Raw genomic sequence first — 20,888 nt, forward strand, 5'->3', positions numbered from 1 at the left:
GGATAATTTCGGGATCATTTGGGGATCCTATCAGGTTATCAGCTCATTTAGTTCTTTTTTTACTCAATTACAAAAATAAAATGTATTAGACAGAAAGATCTTTTTAAACAGATAACTTGATAAGCAGGCTAACGTGAATATCCCATATATTTAATTTTCTCCTTGCGGACGGGGCCGCGGGTAAAGGCTAGTATATATTATAAATGGGAAAGTTTGGATGTGAAGATGTTTGGATGTTTGGATGTTTGTCCAGATGTTTGTCTTTGTGACTCAATAACGCAAGAACGGCTGGACCGATTTGGATGAAATTTTGCACACATATAGCCAATAGTCTAGAAGGATCTACTAGCTATATATTTTTCAAAAGGGGCGTGGTCCCCGCCCCCTAGGAACAGTTATAATTTAATTATTATATTTTTTCGTCTTTTCGGGTGAATCACGCCAGAATGGCTACACGGATTTTGATGAAATTTGGGACACAGACAGTAGTATACTAGCGAAATTTTTTTCGAACATGGAAAGAGGGGTGGGGGTCCCACGACCCTTTCGAGCAATTACTTTTTAATAATTTTTACACATTATAACTTTACGTATACTGTCCTTCACCAATATCACAGACTCAAGGGGTCAAATAAGTCGAGGGCTTACAAAGTAAGCAGTGAAACACTCCGCCGCCCCCTCCCCCCTTTATCACTCCTCTGGTGTAAAATCTATAAATTGTTATAACTCAATATAAATTTTCTCCTACTTCAATAGTTTTTGGTATCTGGCACATACAGATCGAGATCTAGACAATTTTGGAGGAACGATCAGTAGTCCTATCCTTCTACACCCGCCATCCGCCCTCCTTCAATTGTTTTTATTAGCACGCTTTTATTAGCTTTACCTGTATGTTTCTATGTAACTTTTCATTCGCTCCAATGCGCCTGCTGCCTTATTAACATGGTTTTATAATTAGCTTCACCTTATTTGTAATCCCGTAAGGGTCATATCGAGGCCCTACCGGGATCATTTCTGGATGGTTTTCGGGATCGGTCCGGGATCCCGCCGGGGTAATTCCGGGACTTTTTCGGGATCATTTTGGGACCCTTCCGGGATCATTTCTGTATAGTTTTCGGGATCCGTCCGGGATCCCGTCGGGGTTATTTTGAGACATTTTCGGGACTATTCCGGAATCATTTCGGGACTATTTCGCGATCATTTGGGGACCCTTCCGGCATCATTTCTGGATGGTTTTCGGGATCCGTCCGGGATCCCGTCGGGGTACTTTCGGGATTATTTGCGTACCTTCGAGAGATAAATTCTTGATTGTTTCCGGGATCATTACGGGACTTTTTCGGGGTTATTTGGAGTCCCTTTAGGCATCATTTCTGGATGGTCTTCGGGATTCGTCCGGCATCCCGTCGGGGTCATTTCGGGACTTTTTCGCGACTAATACGGGATCATTTGGGGACCCTTTCGGCATCATTTCTGGATGGTTTTCGGGATCCGTCCGGGATCTCGTCAGGGTAATTTGGGGACTTTTTCGGGATCATTTGGGGGTTCTTCCGGCATCATTTCTGGATGGTTTTCGGGATCCGTCCGGGATCCCTTCGGGGTCATTTGGAGACTTTTTCGGGATCATTTGGGGGCTCTTCCGGCATCATTTCTGGATGGTTTTCGGGATCCGTCCGGGATCCCGTCGGGGTCATTTCGGGACTTTTTCGCGACTAATACGGGATCATTTGGGAACCCTTTCGGCATCAATTCTCGATGGTTTTCGGGATTGGTCCGGGATCTCGTCGGGGTCATTTTGGGACTTTTTCGGGATAATTTGGGGGCTCTTCCGGCATCATTTCTGGATGGTTTTCGGGATCCGTCCCGGATCTCGTCGGGGTCATTTCGGGACTTTTTCGCGACTAATACGGGATCATTTGGGAACCCTTTCGGCATAATTTCTGGCTGGTTTTCGGAATCCGTCCGGGATCCCGTCGGGGTCATTTGGGACTTTTTCGGGATCATTTGGGGTCTCTTCCGGCATCATTTATGGATGGTTTTCGGGATCCGTCCGGGATCCCGTCGGGGTCATTTCGGGACTTTTTCGCACCTAATACGGGATCATTTGGGGACCCTTTCGCCATCATTTCTGGATGGTTTTCGGGATCGGTCCGGGATCCCGTCATGGTCATTTCGGCACTATTTGGGGATCATTTGGGAACCTTTCCGGCATCATTTCTGGATAGTTTCCGGGATCCGTAGGGGATCCCTTCAGGGTCATTTCGGGACTATTAAGGGATCATTTGAGGACCTTTCCGGCATCATTTCTGGATTTTTTTCGGTATACGTTCGGGATCCCGTCGGGGTCATTTCAGGACTCTTTCGGGATCATTTGGGTCCCTTCCGGCATCATTTCTGCATGGTTTTCGGGATCCGTAAGGGATCCCGTCGGGATCATTTCGGGATCATTTGGTGTACCTTTCGGCATCATTTCTGGATGGTTTTCGGGATCCGTCCGGGATCCCGTCGGGGTCATTTAGGGACTTTTTCGGGGACAATACGCGATCATTTTTGGACCCTTCCGGCATCACTTCTGGATGGATTTCGTGATCTGTACGGGAACCCATCAGGGTAATTTCGGGACTTTTTCGGGACTATTTCGGGATCATTTGGGGACCACTTAGGGGTCATTCCATGAGTTTATCTGTATTATTTCGTGATCATTTGAAGACCCTTCCGGCATCAATTCTTGATCGTTTGACGGATCCATCAGGGTCATTTCGGGACCATGTTGGGATCATTTCTGGATTCGTCCAGGATGCCGTAAGATTCATTTTGAGATTTTTTTTGTTACTTTTTGGAATAGTTTTGAAACCCTTCCGGGATCCCATTTGGATCCGTGCGGGATTCCATCGGGGTCATTTTCGGCCTATTTCGGAATCATTTTGGGACCCTTTCGGAATCATTTCTTTATGGTTTTCGCTATCCGTTGTGGATCCCTCGGGGTCATTTCGGAACTTTTTCGGAGCTTTTTCTGGACTATGTCGGGATAATTTAGGAACCCTTCCTGGATGGTTTTTGAGATCCGTCCGGGAGCCCGTCAGGATAATTTCGGAACTTTTTCGGGACTATTTCGGGATCAATTTGGTACCCTTCAGGCATCATTTCTGTGTGGTTCTCTGGATAAGTCTAGAATCGTGTCGTTGTCATTTCGGGTTTTTTTGGGACTACTTCGGGAACTTTTGGAAACATTTCCGGGGCGTTTCTGGATGGTTTTCGGGATCCGTCCGCGATAGCGTCGGGGTCATTTCGTGGCTTTTTCTGGATAATTTCGTTATCATTTTGGGATCCTATCAGGTTATCAGCTCATAAAGTTCTTTTTGTTACACAATTACAAAAATAAAATGCATTAGGCAGAAAAAAAATTTTAAACAGATAACTTTATAAGCAGGCTAACGTGAATAGCCCACATATTTCATTTTCTCCTTGCGGACGGGGCCGCGGGTAAAGGCTAGTTTTTAAATAAATGTCAATTTGTATGACAAAATGTCAAAATGAAATGGAAACAAACAAATGGCATCTCAAAATGTAAACGTCACTTAGAACTTACATAGAAAATCAAAATTCAACAGACTTCTAAAGGCTCCATTACTGATACTTAGCATAGACTTGACTTGGCTTGCGAACTGTCACTTACAGTTCTGTTAAATGAACATTGCATGTTACTGATTACTCAAAACTTAACTTGACTTAGAAGTCTGTTGAATTTTGATTTTCTATGTAAGTTCTAAGTGACGTTTACATTTTGAGATGCCATTTGTTTGTTTCCATTTCATTTTGACATTTTGTCATACGAATTGACATTTATTTAAAAATAAATTTCAACGCTGATTATGATGCCAGATTTTATGCGCCAAGTGGAGTATAATCGTGGCTAAGTTGCCAAGTTTACGCCAAGTCAAGTCAAGTCTATGCTAAGTATCAGTAATGGGGGCTTAAGTCAAGTTAAGTGTTGCCAAGTTTTGAGTAATCAGTAACATGCAATGTTCATTTAACAGAACTGTAAGTGACAGTTTTCAAGTCAAGTCAAGTCTATGCTAAGTATCAGTAATGGAACCTTAAGTGGTCGAATCTAAAGAATAGGGCAGAGCACTGCTACAACAGCAACATTTACAAAAAACAAATAGTTAAAATGAATAACAGGCGTTTCTGCTTAAACTGTCAAGATAATCAGAATAGATGTCGCGCCTGATAAAATACATATGTGCCAAGGCGAATTCAGTACAGATTCGGTTTTGTATTTGTATTTGTATTTTATTAAATTTTTTCCTAACACAACAATTTGACAAAATTATTTTATAGTGCTAGTCAGAACAGTGACAGAACAAAGGCGAAAATTCAAAAAATGTTTCAATAACTTAGATAAACAATAGATAATTTGTAAAATAAGACTTAATGGTTACAATAAATTTTAAAGAGCTTAGCCTAGGGACACAGAACAGAAATAAGAATAAAGGGGACATTGCAAGGGTAGGTAGTACAGTAATAATATTAGGTTCTATCCTTTGAGAAAATAGCAGGTGGCAAGAAAAACGGATAGAAGATCAGTAAAGAGAGTCAGTTGAAGAAGGAGAGGTGAGTCAATTAAAGAACAAGATTAATTCTTTTTTGAAATGCAGTGCATTACTTATTTGTCTTATTCTGGCTGGAAGGGAGTTCCAAAGACGGATCGAAGTAACGAAGAATTGGCGTTCAGAAACTAGCATACGGTGTTTAACATGTGCAAGAACCATTGTCCTCGTAGAATGAAGAAATTGAAGCCTTCGATATAGGTGATAAGGCTCCTTCGTGTAGATTATCTTATGCAAGGTAATAAGTGTTCTAAACTTTAAAAGATTGTCAAAAGAAATGTCTAGCAACTTTGCAGAATAACAGGAAACGTGATCAAGTCTATTCAGCCCGTAAACGTATCTAGCAATGTTATTGTAGGCAACATTAAGCTTCTTTTTACTCACAGCGTCACAGTTAGAAAAAATCTCACAGCCGTAGAGGAGCGTAGGCATTAAGTACGCTTTGGATAAAAGTAGTCGAATATGTAGCGGAGTGAAATACTGTGTCAATCACAGTGTACGGAGCATACCATACACTTTTCCTACGGTTCTAAAGATATGGTCTCTCCAGGACAATGTTTTGTTGAAAACTATGCCAAGATTTCTTGCCGTGTCAACATATTCTATAACAGAATTTTCAAACATAATATTGTTTAAACCATTTGTAGCTAGCGGCTTTCTACGGATAACAATGCACTTCGACTTTCTAGGATTTAGACATAAACCATTCATGGAAGCCCATACACCTATTGGACTAAGGTCTTGATTCAAGTTACTTATACATAAACTCATACAATCGACAGGACAGCACGTATACAATTTAACATCGTCAGCATAGATGTGGACGTCACAATACTTAAGAACACGAGGCAGGTCGTTAATGTACAATACAAACAAGAAAGGACCAAGGATTGACCCTTGGGGTGCACCACGCGAAACGTCTAACAAGTTTGACTTTCTATTATCTACACATACTGCCTGCGTTCTGCCGTCTAGATAAGATCTGATTAGGTTGGTTGCATGACTGGAAAAATTAAACATGTTTACCAGCTTTTTACATAGTAGGGTATGGTCAACAGAGTCAAAGGCTTTAGAGTGGTCAAGAAGGGTTAGGAAAGCCGTAAAGTTATCATCTATGCGCTCCCGTATATCTTCAACCAAAGAAATAAGTGCCGTAGTACAGCTCCTTTTTTGTCTGAAACCGGACTGATGGTCCGTTAAAAGTTTATTTGCATGCACATATGTGGCGATCTGCCCATGTAGGATGCGCTCAACGACCTTCGAAAGAAAAGGCAGTATGGCTATCGGCCTGTACTCTTTGCTTTGTTTGGGAATGGGGATAACTTTAACAGCTTTCCAACATTTTGGAAAGACCGAGGTGGTTAGGATAGAGTTTATTAAATAGGTTATATGGGGCAGGATTACGGGTAGAATAATTTTTACAAATTTTGCACATATTCCGTCTAAGCCTATAGCGGTGGACTTCACAGAAAGTATGGCTTTCACAACATCACAGTCATCGACACGAACAAACTCGAGGGGACTAGCATCAACATTTACACGATAACCGTAGTTGTCAATACATACATTAGCAGCCGAGGGAGGTAACTTTAAAACACTATCATTGATATCGATAACATCTACATCAGGGGGGACAGAGAGATCGGCCTTGGATTTGCCAATTCCAATTTTCTTGATCTTATTCCAAGTTTCTTTTGAATTTAAAGCGGTGCTGAACTTATTTTCGTAGAAATGTACTTTAGCCGATCTTATGGCTTTATTGGCAGTGACTCGTGCAGCTTTGAAGCGCATGTGCATTTCCACAGTTCTGTATCTTTTCCACCGGGAATAAGCTAGATTACGCAAGCGAATTAGAAGCATAATACTGGCGTCAAACCATGGATTGATATTGTGTTTCGTCACCTTAAGTTTCGTAGGAACGTGGTCGTCGAAGAGCTTATTTATACTGTCTTGAAGGAATTTAGTTTGCCCATCCACCGATGCCATCGTTCGAATCAATCTCCAGTCGACAGACTCCACTGCTTCAGCAAGTGCACTATAATTTATACTTTAAAAGTCACGATATGTAAACGAGCTCGGTGTAAACAACGTTTGAAAGTTGTAAGTAATGAATAGGAGGTCGTGTTTAGAAAAATTGGGAGCAGACAGCTGATCGTAAAGAAGTACTTTCTCTGAGTCGTTTACAAAGAAGAGGTCTAGCAGCGAGGAACTAGTGTTGGTAAAATGTGATGGTATGGTAATGTTAGCCGAGAAGAGTCCCAGAGATTCCATACTTGGCTTAAGACTTGAATCTGTGAGCAGGTTGCTATTGAAGTCACCAGCTAGAACTATATTTTCGAAACTTAAGAGTAGAGGTTGCAGAAAATCAGTAAAGTCAGCAAAATTTACTTGGTGATTAGGTCTGTATGCACAGCCGACAAGGAGCTTATCACCCTTTGATGAAAAAACATCAACGAACACAAATTCTACGGAATCACCGGTACAAGAACTACAACGTAATTTACAGGACAAACTACTTTTAACATATATAGCGACACCACCACCGTGACCACTTCTGTCAGCTCTGAAAAGTCGATAGCCATTTAGTTTCACCATCTCATCGTTATGGCGTGAAGAAAACCAGGTCTCGGAGATGCAGATAATATCTATATCGGAGGCCTCGCAAAGATATCTTAACTCATCAAGTTTTCTATGACCACTTCTGTCAGCTCTGAAAAGTCGATAGCCATTTAGTTTCACCATCTCATCGTTATGGCGTGAAGAAAACCAGGTCTCGGAGATGCAGATAATATCTATATCGGAGGCCTCGCAAAGATATCTTAACTCATCAAGTTTTCTATAGAGGCTTTGCACGTTGATGTGTATGATATTTATACCTTTGGCACGCCTGATAAGTATGCGCAACAACGTTCGAGAGCAGTCTTTGAAACTTGGGGACTTATAATAATTTAGCACCAGAGATATAAAAAGGTTTGGCAATAAGCTTTGCACTGCTTTTGGTTAAATGCAATTTGCTATGGCATATGAAGGTGAAAGAGGAAAAGAGACAGAAAGGAAAGAAATTACTTATACGTAATATACTTATTACACTAAATACGTGGAAGCCCGTTCTGTGCATTAGTAGATCGATTAATGGATTCGTCTCGAAAGGAGCTACCATCATCTGGGCTTGAATTCTCAAGGTCCTTGAGTGACTCCAAGCTAGGGATTTTTTCGGGGTTATCGTTGGCTTTACGCTTTATGTGAACTATGCCTCTGATTGTGAAGGCGGCTGCTACTTTTTTCCTTCTTTTAAGGCGGATCGCTGCCTTGAATATTTCATAATTCCGTTTCGTCAGCGATGCATTTACGTAAAACGGAGCTTCGGAGTTTATACCCACATCTACTAGACGGAGCCCTCATTTACTTTTATTTTCAGGGTCCGGACGCCTGAAGCTCGAAATTGTTTTTAGGAGGGTATTTCTATCGGATGGAGACTTGAACCTTATGACGATGGTTGGATCAGTGACACTGTCGCGTAATTTCCGAGACCGAAATATGCTGTTTATGGGGTGGCTGCAAGTTCAATGTGAAAGACAAATGGTGGAAAATGCTTTGGAGATTTTCCCCTTCCTCAGCTGGGATACCATGAACCCGGACGTCGCAAGCAGCTACTTGGTTTTCTCTTTCGCTCTCTTGTGTGATCAGCTTTACCTTTAGGGCGGATATTTCATCCTCCAGATGCCCAATGCGCACGAGTGCTGTCTGATATGTGCCTTTTTTAAAGCCACGTTATCTTTTGCCGGAAATGTTTTTGCGTTCTCTAATTATTTAAAATAATTTATTTTTAAATGAACGGTGGTTCCGATCACCGAGAAAAACTTAGTTTTTAACTCCATTGGTTATTCAAAAAAGCAATAATGAAGTAATTAAGAATTTCTATTTTGTATAGAATATTGAGCTCAATAAGGGCTTTAATGTACAAAACTAGACTATAAAAAATAAATGCAAGGCGCGTAGAGATGTTAGGCCGAGCTTCTCTTTTAATTTGCGTTGTGTTCCTTTTAATTTTTCCTGCATATTGGCGGACGGGACCTACACCATTTACACCGACCCCAAACGGCATCTGCAAGGCAGATAAGCTTTCGCTGATAAGCTTTTCATGGCAAAAATACAGTCGGAGTGCTTGCCAAATCACTGCCGAAGGGCGACCCCGCTTCGAACAACTTTTTTTCTAATTGAAAAAACTGGTTTCTAAATTTTTGATTCTGTTTTGGCCGGGGCGTAAACCCAGGATCTTCGATATGGCTGGCGAAGCACGCTAACACTACACCACAAAAACTTGACTAATTATTTTATAAACCCTCTCAAAAATTGTCATCAAAGTCCTCTAATGGGAGTCCAAGGAAACGGGCAGTTTCGACGGGGGCGGACCATAGGACGATCGGTGTTAGAGGCGTAGGTTCCACATTACAATTGAAAAGATGGTTAGTGTCATGTGGGGACACATCGCATGCGAGACATACATTACGTATGTAGAGGTTCATTCTGGACAAGTAAGAGTTTAACCTATTACAGTATCCAGAATGAAGTTGGGCCAGGGTGACTGGTGTTGTTGTTGTAGAGATAACCACACTCCCGAAGCCTTGACTCGTGTCTACATTGGTAGTGTTCAGGCTTCTTCTGTAAGAGTAGGATATTGTATATTCACCGGGCGCGTCATGGCAAAGGCGTTTACCCATTCTGTGTGGATTTTCCTTAGGGCCTCCTTATGCTTGTCTGGATCAAACGTTTGTGTTTACAGGTGCCGGTCATCTGCTGCTTGCGTATAATTATTTTATTGACATATAAGTAACTGTATCTGTATGTATTTGCATATACAAATATGTACTTAATATATAATATATACACACTTATCTTTGTCAAGCAGCTTGCAAAGATAAGATTTTGTAATGAAATATGTATGGACTTATTTGTTGTTGTTGTAGCGTTAAGGCTGCTCCGCGAAGGCTTTGGGGAGTGTTATCGATGTGATGATACCTCCGGTAACACAGCACCATTAAGGTGCTAGCCCGGCCATCTCGGGAACGGATGGTATTATGCATTAGCTTTAAATAATTAACTCTTACACTGATTTTTGTGAAAGTTATACTAAGGGCAAAGTATTCTTACCCAAATAGAGCATATGCGATGACACTTTCCTGATTGATCTTCTTATAGCCAGCAATGCGCTGAGATGTGTAATTAGCCGATGCTGCTAAAACAGAACTGAACATACATACATATGAATGTACAAATAAATATAGAATAGATAAATAAAAATGCTCGCATATTCCACCACCAACTTACCTCGTTATAGATTTTGTGCGCACCGGATGATTAAAAAGTTGCTCCAAGTAAACTCCGAGTAATGAATAGATCGGCTTAGATAGCGACATTTTGTATTCGTACGCTTGGGAGTCGTTTCAGGAACTCAACAAATTAAAAATTCAATTTTTTTCCAGTGCAAACTCAAGGAATATTTAGTTATGCACAAATTGATACAAAAAATATCACAAAAATATTTTGAACTTGTTCAAAGAGCAAAGGCCACATTCACAAATTTCGTTTTTCTTTGCTTCCCTTCATAGATTTTTGCAATTTGATCTATGCCTCATCTTTTATACCACTTTTCTTTTAACTTTACTAAATATTACTGTGCTCGGAACTTAATTGTGCATACAAAATTTTATTAATTTAATAGCAACCAAAAGATTTTGTAGTTTATTATTTTAGTCTTATCAGAAAGTGAATTGATGTCATATTAGAGTGGGTCGGTTCATACTTTTAATCGGAAAAGTTCGGAATTGTATTACTACCACGGTTTCCATTCCACATTTTTGTTCGAATATCAGGAGCGCATTCCGCAGGGGCATGACCAAGCAGCGACATCTATTTTTCAAAAAGTCTGTTTATTAATAATAGCGCGTCTAAACTGAAGACAATGGCGCATAGTCATAGTCAAAATAAAATAGATTTTAAATTTAGTTGCAGCTTTTTGACATAATTTTCAATGAGCTATGTGTCAAAAAAGCTGCAACTAAATTTAAAACCTATTTTATTTTGACTATGACTATGCGCTAATGAACTCAAATACTATCCTGATCTATTTGACTCGAATTGTTGTTGTTGCATTGACGTGCAAAACTGTTTATCTGGCTGCAGGTAATCACGACCCTTGACTCTTTGACAGCTCCATACACGACCAATTAAAAGGCCAATTAATGGTGACTTATATAACCATAAAACCAAAACCAGATAAAACAGCTGATCGAACCTACCTTATGGAAATCAATGTAATCGATTAATGGTGCCACACCATAACGCTAACGCCATAACCATACCATAGCCAGCCAATTGGTTTTTGGTTTCTCGCCATATCCATAACCTACAATAGTTGGTGAATTTTATAACTTTTTGTAGATTTTATATATTTTTTTGGATATGCTATCACTAATATACTTATTTTTTGTGGAATATGTTCGTAATTTTTTGCGTTTTCTTCATTTTTATAAAATTTTCACGATTTTTAGGTTAAGGCACCATTAATCGATCACATTGGAGATAGTTAGGTTAAGGAAGTTTAATTAGCCCTTTAGTCATAACGCCATAGTCGTAACCATACCCATATCCATAACCATCTCCAATGTGATCGGTTACTGGTGCCTTAAAGTAAAAATCGTGAGAATTTAAAAAAAAATTAAGAAAACGCAAAAAATTACAAACATATTCCACAACAAGTAAGGAAGGCTAAGTTCGGGTGTAACCGAGCATTACATACTCAGCTAAGAGCTTTGGAGACAAAATAAGGGAAAATCACCACGTAGGAAAATGAACCTAAGGTAATCCTGGAATGAGTTTGTATGACATGGGTATCAAATGGAAGGTATTAAAGAGTATTTTAAAAGGGAGTCGGCCATAGTTCTAAAGGTGGACCAGGAGTGACTCTAGAATGTGTTTGTACGATATGGGTATGAAATGAATGGTGTTAATGAGTATTTTAAAAGGGAGTGGGCCTTAGTTCTATATGTGGACGCTTTTTCCAGATATCGCCATATAGGTGGACGAGGGGTGACTCTATACTGTGTTTGTATGATATGGGTATCAAATTAAAGGTATTAATGAGGGTTTTAAAAGGAAGTGGCCCTTAGTTGTATGTGTGAAGGCGTTTTCGAGATATTGACCAAATGTGGACCAGAGTGACCCAGAACATCATCTGTCGGGTACCGCTAATTTATTTATATATGTAATACCACGAATAGTATTCCTGCCAAGATTCCAAGGGCTTTTGATTGCGCCCTGCCGAACTTTTTCATTTTTTTCTACTTAATATTGTAGGTGTCACATCCATTTTACAAAGTTTTTTCTAAAGTTATTTTTTGCGTCAATAAACCAATCAAATTACCATGTTTCATCCCTTCTTTCATATTTGGTATAGATTTATGGCATTTTTTTCATTTTTCGTAATTTTCGATTTCGAAAAAGTGGGCGCGGTTATAGTCGGATTTCGGCCATTTTTTGTACCAAAATAAAGTGAGTTCAGATAAGTACGCGAACTGATTTTAGTAAAGATATATCGGTTTTTCCTCAAGTTATCGTTTTAACGGCCGAGCGGAAGGACAGACGGTCGACTGTGTATAAAAACTGGGAGTGGCTTCAACCGATTTCGCCCATTTTCACAGAAAACAGTTACCGTCATAGAGTCTATGCCTCTACCAAATTTCAGAAGGATTGTTAAATTTTTGTTCTACTTATGACATTAAAAGTATTGTAGACAAACTAAATGAAAAAGGGCGGAACCACGCCCATTTGAAATTTTCTTTTATTTTTGTATTTTGTTGCATATTATTACTGGAGTTGAATGTTGACATAATTTACTTATATACAGTAAAGATATTCAAGTTTTTGTTAAAATTTGACCTTAAAAAATTTTTTTTTAAAGTGGGCGTGTTCTTGATCCAATTTTTCTAATTTTTATTTAGCACATATATAGTAACAGTAGTAACTTTCTTGCCAAATTTCATCATGATATCCTCAATGACTGCCAAATTACAGCTTGCAAAACTTTTAAATTACCTTCTTTTAAAAGTGGGCAGTGCCACGCCCATTGTCCAAAATTTTACAAATTTTCTATTCTGCGTCATAAGGTCAACCCACCTACCAAATTTCATCGCTTTATACGTCTTTGGCAATGAATTATCGCATTTTTCGGTTTTTCGAAATTTTCGATATCGAAAAAGTGGGCGTGATTATTGTCCGATATCGTTCATTTTAAATAGCGATCTGAGATGAGTGCCCAGAAACCTACATACCAAATTTCATCAAGATACCTCGAAATTTACTCAAGTTATCGTGTTAACGGACAGACGGACGGACGGACGGACATGGCTCAATGACATTTTTTTTCGATACTGATGATTTTGATATATGGAAGTCTATATCTATCTCGATTCCTTTATACCTGTACAACCAACCGTTATCCAATCAAAGTTAATATACTCTGTGAGCTCTGCTCAACTGAGTATAAAAAATATGTCTCTTTGTCATAACGTATTCAAAACAATGAATAAAAATTGCAAAAAGTTATTAAATTCAGCAACTCAAATATTTTTAAGTTATGGATATGGCGAGAAACAAAAACCAATTGGTTGGCTATGGTATGGTGATGGCGTTATGGTATTGCACCATTAATCGCTTATATTGATGTCCATAAGGTAGATTCGATCAGCTGTTTTATTTGGTTATGGTTTTAATGGTTATGACACCATTAATTGGCCCTAAATCTCTTTGGGCAGAAATCAAGTGTTATGATATATGTTACCAACTAATTGGGATCCATGGCGGGACGATACAAGGTGGCAGAATGGTGACATACCTACAAACATAAATAAAAATTCCATGTATTTTGTTTTTGTAAATTCAATGGACAAATGTCAAAATGTACTGCGCCGGAAGTTGTTGTATCAAATGAAATAAAAATAGTTTATAATAATAGTTTATGTACCATGCATGGTTCAACTATATACAGGTTGGCTCATCTCTAAAGCAACAAAATATGTCTGTTCAAATTGTCAAAATCTGTGTATTGCTGTTGGTGCGAATGGTATGGAATAGAAACATAAAACTTAGCAGTTTTTGTATGTGTAAGTAAAATGTTGCCAATGTGTTGGTACCATGGTACCATGGTTCAATTATGTACAGGTTGGCTCATCTCATCAGCTGATTTCATTTATGTCATTGCATGGTCGAAGGGATTGTCAAAAGGAGATGGCAAACTCAAAATGAAACCAACACATTGGCCACATTTTACTTACCCATACAAAAACTGCTAAGTTTTATGTTTCTATTCCATACCATTCGCACCAACAGCAATACACAGATTTTGACAATTTGAACAGACATATTTTGTTGCTTTACAGATGAGCCAACCTGTATATAGTTGAACCATGTTTATGTACCATGCTCACCTTGTATCGTTTCGCCATGTTTGGATCAGTTGCCGAACAGACCTATATTGCCTTTTGTTTTTTTTTTTCTTATAAAAATATCCACTGGCAAAATCAAGTGATTAACGCGAATAAGATGTAATAAAATATATATCCAAAATATAGAAGCGAAAAACATCACATTATTATTAAGCAAGAACGCAGTCGAACGACAGTATATTGATTAGCACAAAATACCAAGATCTGAAAAAATTATGTTGTGTTTGCTGTTGCGAGGCGTAGGCCAAAACCTCTTATCCCCAATTTAATGATCAAATTCAGTGTACGTAGAATAAGAAAATTACTTTGCCAAAGCCAAAACAAAAACATAAAAGCGATTGTTGCATTGCACGGAAAACCAATCTGCCAGTTAAATTTTTGAAGGAGCCAAGGGAAGCGCATTGGTGAGTAATGCAGCAGCTGTCACCGACGAATAGTAGATGTTCTTAGTTAATTAAATGCACACATTCATCTCTACAGTTTTTTTTTTTTTATTCCACAGACGTAGATTACCCCATTCCCGTTGTTATTAGCCAATTTAAACACGCTATGTATTGCTTACAATGTCTGCTGCCAGTATTGCTTATACCAAAACCAACAAATCCGGCGCTAATGGAAACACATGTCATGTTTATTGTACTATATTTAATTGGTTTCTTTCTCGAACGCAAACCATGTACAATATGTAGCTTAATATTTTTAACTGCTGTATTTCTTATCTGCTATAGCGGTGTGGGAAATTGCATTTTCTGGGGCAATTGTGAAGGGCATCAATGCGAGAATGGTTAAGAAAATGGTAGCAAAAAGGGCGCTGTCCACTGTTGGCTGGGCGTTATTTTGGTAACAAATATGCGTTTTTGATAAGTCAACGTTTTCAACTTGATGTGTACATACATGTGTGTTTGTTCAACTGCATCATTTAAGTATCCTAATAATTAACAAAAAATACTTCATATTAAATTATTTGCTCTGTTTTATATTTTAATTAATATTGTGTTTTCTTTTCTTTCTTGGAAATAAAGGGTTTGATTTAGGTTTTGTGGAGTATTACTCGCTATTATACTTCATAACAAACGGGCTGACTGATGTTTATGTTTGTTATTTGAAAAGGCAGCAAATTGAAGTACACACAACAAAATCGTATGCATCAACTTATTGAAATCGTCGTATCTGAAATTTTTTCTTTTAAATAGCCATATCCCAACAAATTTTGAAAACGCCTTTTCGACAGCTTTTGAAGAATAAATGGCTACCTCCCTGATATCTCCATTTTTTTCGCCTCGTGAAACCTGGCATTATCACCGACTAAATCCTCCGCGACCTTATTTACACCATGGACGTCCCAAATGTCGACCATTTTGAACATCCACGTCGATGGCACTACGCTACCGACTGTCCTACACCCCAAAATCTTGGGTGTAACGTTTGATCAGGATCTACATTTTGGTGAGCATGCAGCCGCAATTGTACCGAAAATCCAGAGCCGTAATAAAATCCTAAAATCTCTTGCTGGAAGTACTTGGGGAAAAGACAAAGAAACGCTCATTACCACATACAAAGCAATTGGCCAGCCGATTGCATGCTACGCGTCCCCGATATGGTCGCCAAGCCTAAAAACTACTCACTGGAAGATGCAGGCCTGCCAAAATACTGCTCCCAGAACCGCCACGGGCTGTCTTCTTATGTCCCCAGAACACCATCTACATAATGAGGCGCGAATACTTCCCATTAAGGAGAGAAATGAGATGCTAACCACACAGTTCCTGTTGAATATAATATAAAATATGATTAAATTATAGAAATTCAGTAAATTAGGCGCCAAATCCAATGCTCTTTTCTATGAAATTTCACACAGTTATGTACGTAGTTGTTCTTGCTTTGACAGCTGTCACAAACAGAGCTGGTATTGCCAGATTTAAAATGCTGACGAATTTTTAAGCTGCCATACTAGTTGTAAAATATTTTTTGTAGATTGAGAGTAGTCGTTTTTGGTAATTGTGCAGTTTCGGGGCCCCACCCTAAAATTGGCCCTTTTTTTTTGAGTGAGGTATCAAAATACGGGTATTCACGTATTGATCAAGAATCCGAAAGCGGAAGTTAACAGTTCCTGTTGAATACCCAGAAACCTGGGCATCCCAACAGACATCTGATTGATGAGCCAACACCGCCCAGGGGCTTAAGAAGTCTTATCCGTAAGCATTATGAGGAAATACGGCACCTGAGAACTCAGACGTATGAAGCCAAAAAACACAAGCAGGTCCTCAGCGAGCTCCACAAACAAGCGTCGGACCTTTATGCTAGGAATTGCCCTGTAAATCCAGTACTCAAAGAACAATACCACAAACTTACAGAGGAGGAACGCACTCCCTAGGGAAAGGCGAGGTTTCTATGTCACTACCATATACTCTTTACCATAATTTGATCCTTCAAGCACTTTTGCATTAAAATAAAACCAAATCGTCAAAATTAAAAATTTTCGAGTGAAAATTTTTTCTAAGCAAACAGCATAGTGTACGATACTTATCCACATGGTTAGAAGCTATAGAAAAAAAAGCCAGGGGTAGTTGGACTCATGGCGGAACGATCGTGTATGTGTATGACATGGTATTTCGTATGTTTTAAAATATTGGTAGTAATTTCATTTAATACAAAATATTTTTGTTTTCTGCCAACGCACATATATAAATAAATTGATATTCGTATACATCCGCACGTAAAATAATAGCAATTAAAATGAAGTCGTAGTAAGCTAATTTCTCGAAATCTATAAAATTCTGTAAGTTTTATGAAAATTTCTAAATTCTTTGTCGAAGAAAATATAAAACAACCTCAGGGTTCAAACTTGTGCTTTGTGAGAATAAAAAATTGCTCTACAAAGATGTATATATATATAATATATAAAGCTTCCTAAAACTCAAAATAAAAATTCTTAAATTTTCGAAAACGTTTTTGAAATTTTTTAACATAGCTTTTGGTTGACACTTCATTAGCTTTTTAAAATAAAGAAAAAAAAAAATTGATAAAAGTACTTAAAAGTGGACAGGAATGTTCGTTGTATTGAAAACCTATTAACAAGCGCATATAATTAGGCAAATCACAAGAATGTCGTATTCATTTAAAGTCTCTTCACTATATTTATTAAAAAATAAAAAAAAGTTGTATAAAAATTTTATGATTATAAATTTGTATGAAAATGTAACTTCTTTGTTTCTTTGGCTTCCAATATAAAATTGTATTAAATCATAGTTCATACGACGAATAGGAGACCTTGTGAATTGCCTAAATATATTTACGTAAATTGATATAATGTATGTATGTATTTATTTGAAAATTTGTTCCTAGCACAACAATTTTGACAAATTATTTAACAGTGCTAGTCATGAATAGCATGAGCTATAAAAATTGAACATTTATAATAATAAATTAGATTAATCAAATTAAATTAAATATAACGACAATAGTGAAATATTTATGTATGTAAATGTAAATCTTAAAACTAAAGAAAAGTAGTTAATAAATATTAAAAGACAGCAGTAGTGATGATAACCTTTGGCTGGTTATAGATTGAATAGTATTTAACAAATAAAGAAAGAAGACACAGAGAAAGGAAAAGGACTTAGAAATGAACATTTTAAAAACAATTTGAGAACCAGTTTAATAGTCGTTAAAAAATGATGTTAGCTCTTTGGCTGGTTATAGATTGAATAGTATTTAACAAATAAAGAAAGAAGACACAGAGAAAGGAAAAGGACTTAGAAATGAACATTTTAACAACAATTTGAGAACCAGTTGAATGGTCGTTAAAAAATGATGTTAGCTCTTTTCTGAAGTGCAGAGCATTACTTAAGAGTCGAAGACTTGTAGGTAGCGAGTTCCAAAGACTATTGCAGTAACAAAGAATTGGCGCTCAGAGGTTAGCGAGCGGTATCTGATGTGCTTAAGAAGAAGCACCGATCTTGATGATTGCAGAAAAATAAGCTTACGATATAGTCAGGTTCCTTCGTGTGTATCAATTTATGGAGGAAGGACAGTGTTTTGACTTTTAAAAGATTTTCGAAAGAAATGTTCAGCAACCTTTCAGCATGTTGAGATACGTGGTCAAATCTTTTCAACCCATAAACATATCTAGCAATGTTGTTGTAAACAACATTTAGTTTGTTCTTGCACAGATAGTCACAGTTCGAGTAAATCACACAACCATGGAGTAGCGTAGGTATTAAGTACGCTATAATAAAAGCAAAACATTTATGTACATGAATTCAGTATGTAATGTATGTATATTTAATTTATAATCGAATAAAGTTTAAAATAATTATATAGATATGTGCGTATGCATATGCTGTAGTTTACCTAAAATTTCTCTGGTTACATATGACTCATTCCGTGGGTACGAAAATACCATATTGATTTAATTTCCTTGTTACTCAAACTTTTTAGTGGCCAATATTTGCCAGAGCTTCAAGTAACATATGTGATGAGAATGCATATAATTTAGGAAATGGCTTAAAAACTAATTTAAATTTCCCAAGGATTTATTTTACACAATCTGATCGAAAAAAAAAAACATTTTTCTGAAACGTCCTAATGTTTCGTTCATAGCGCATATTATGCATTATCCGCACATTAGTACAAAGGCATATGAGTATATATTAAGATTTAATTAGCATTTAGCATGGGTAAATCGTTAAATATATCAAACTTTGGCATTTCAGCCGAGCATGATGAAAAGTCATCATTGTTATAATCCTCCAAATACAGATGGCGACTTATAGATTTCGATACCAAATTATCCAAATATTCATCTTCGGATTTGTAGTGCTCCTCCTCGTCCACCTCATTTGCTACCTGATGATTATTCACTCCCTTTTCATCATCATCTTCAATCAGACGGCTGCCATTCCTTATTTTCATCATTGCCTTCATTAAGGCAATATCATCAAGTTGATTAGATTCAGCCCATATTTCCTCAACGCTTTTGGTGCATGCACTTGTGCAACACACTTTGGGAAAGTCAAATAAATCGAATAATTCTATTGGATCGATTGTAGAAGTGGCTGACTTGTTATTATGATCGGCTTCCATTGGTTTGCATGATTTCTGATTTGATGCCGGACATCCTCTATCATTATATTTCTTTATACCTCTATTGGCGAAAGCCCCACCTTTAAGAGGTGTAACACCAATTTGATTGTGCATTACATTTTTGAGTTCACCAAAAACTTGCTTCTTCTTGACAGAGTGTACTCTTGGATGCGTTTGTTGTAATTTGGTTGATAAAAATTTATTTTCATCAACGTAGGTTCGTTTATCGTGCAATAAATTTGCCATTTTATTTGAAGAATTTCTAGTTCTTTAAAATATGATTAAATTATAGAAATTCAGTAAATTAGGCGCCAAATCCAATGCTCTTTTCTATAAAATTCCACACAGTTATGTACGTAGTTGTTCTTGCTTTGACAGCTGTCACAAACAGAGCTGGTATTGCCAGATTTAAAATGCTGACAAATTCTTAAGCTGCCATACTACCCTACAAGAATACTGACTATCATATGACTATCATCTGATTGTCAGCAATGTCAACCTAACGATCAGCGCCTCATACAAACTTTCTATCACGAACTTAAGGGAACTTGCGCAAATGTGATGTAAACAACTGTGTACGTGTGAGTTTTTGTCTCCTTCTTATACACCAACATGGCCTACTGATTAAGTATATAGCCGTACTGCTCACCCTCATTCCTTTTCCTGGATCAGTGCTGACACTCTAACTATCAAAAAGTGTCATAAATGATAGTTTACTGTAGATATCAGGTTTGACTGTTATACTATCATAACTGACCATTGTTATATTCCGCCAAAAATGAAACAATGCTTTTTGCTTTTTATTTACTTTATTTCATTACGTTTTTAATTTTGTACGTGATAAAAGCATACGTGTTTTTTATTTGTTGAAAATAAATAGTTTTATAAGAATTCGAGTTCAGAATGTTCAATTTAAATTCAGAAATTCATGCGGAAACACATTTAAAAATGAATCACCACTAACCACTATTATTTTTCGGGTATCAAATTTTTCAGTGCGCCCCATACATTCCGACAGCTTTTGGTGTTTTTTAATATTATTTTCGATTTTTTTCTTTTAGCATGGAGCTTTGAAATGCTCTCTTTTTCATTTTTTAAACTTATTTTTTATATGGTTTTCGTCGGTTGAAAATGGCAGAATTTAAAAAATAACAAAACAACCGTGATAATCATTTGATTGTCATATGACTGTCAGTAGTGACAACATGATTAAATCGGATAAACTGTTCTCGCATACATAAAATTCCGTTGAGAATTATGTATCTGTCTCACATGCATAATGGTATCTGCTGTATGTTCTTTTGTTCTGTACCAGGTGTTCGAAGCTTTCCCAGTTTGAGTCCTTTTTCATGATTATAGGCTGTCGCTGGGTACATGCGGACATGCGTGTGCGAACAAAGGAACATACGAAAATTTGAGTATCAATGTTTACGTCATCGCAGGATCAGCATTGTCAATTACAAGTGTGAGTGTATTAGTAAAACTATCAGCGTTTCTTGTAGGGTATTTTTTGTAGATTGAGAGTAGCCGTTTTTGGTAATTGTGCAGTTTCGGGGTCCAACCCTAAAATTGGCCCTTTTTTGAGTGAGGTATCAAAAGACGGGTATTCACGTATTGATCAAGAATCCGAAAGCGGAAGTTAACTTTTTTTACCCGTTCAAAAGATATTAACGAAAAACCGAAAAAAGACCCGCGG

At 37.7% G+C, this 20,888-nt stretch overlaps 3 protein-coding genes across 4 annotated transcripts in view; 1 reads left to right on the forward strand and 2 right to left on the reverse strand.

Annotated features, from left to right (window-relative positions):
* Window positions 1-10,494, reverse strand: part of LOC137251765 (peroxisomal membrane protein 2) — a 104,669-nt gene extending 94,175 nt beyond the window's left edge. Inside the window, exons 1-2 of the mRNA XM_067786573.1 lie at window positions 9,936-10,494; window positions 9,759-9,854 (exon numbers count right to left, since the gene is read on the reverse strand). Coding sequence (XP_067642674.1) covers window positions 9,759-9,854; window positions 9,936-10,024 — 185 coding nt within the window. The 5' untranslated portion in view covers window positions 10,025-10,494. The remainder of the gene's footprint in view (window positions 1-9,758; window positions 9,855-9,935) is intronic.
* A 3,610-nt stretch (window positions 10,495-14,104) lies between these two features.
* bc10 (BLCAP apoptosis inducing factor bc10) lies at window positions 14,105-15,095 on the forward strand. 2 transcript variants are annotated; one of them, XM_067791527.1, is made up of 2 exons: window positions 14,105-14,514; window positions 14,591-15,095. In XM_067791527.1, exon 2 carries the CDS (start codon window positions 14,660-14,662, stop codon window positions 14,897-14,899), a length of 240 nt encoding a protein of 79 aa, XP_067647628.1. In that variant the 5' UTR covers window positions 14,105-14,514; window positions 14,591-14,659; the 3' UTR covers window positions 14,900-15,095. The 2 variants fall into 2 exon arrangements, with proteins under 2 accessions (XP_067647628.1, XP_067647627.1); XM_067791526.1 differs by having other exon boundaries at window positions 14,111-14,514; window positions 14,613-15,095.
* A 3,258-nt stretch (window positions 15,096-18,353) lies between these two features.
* pim (pimples) lies at window positions 18,354-19,565 on the reverse strand. The gene has a single exon (XM_067791528.1). It carries the CDS (start codon window positions 19,436-19,438, stop codon window positions 18,767-18,769), a length of 672 nt encoding a protein of 223 aa, XP_067647629.1. The 5' UTR covers window positions 19,439-19,565; the 3' UTR covers window positions 18,354-18,766.
* Between the last annotated feature and the right edge of the window lie 1,323 nt (window positions 19,566-20,888).

This window comes from Eurosta solidaginis, chromosome 5, assembly GCF_040869045.1.
Source record: "Eurosta solidaginis isolate ZX-2024a chromosome 5, ASM4086904v1, whole genome shotgun sequence".
In the NCBI taxonomy this organism is placed as follows: Eukaryota; Metazoa; Arthropoda; class Insecta; order Diptera; family Tephritidae; genus Eurosta; species Eurosta solidaginis.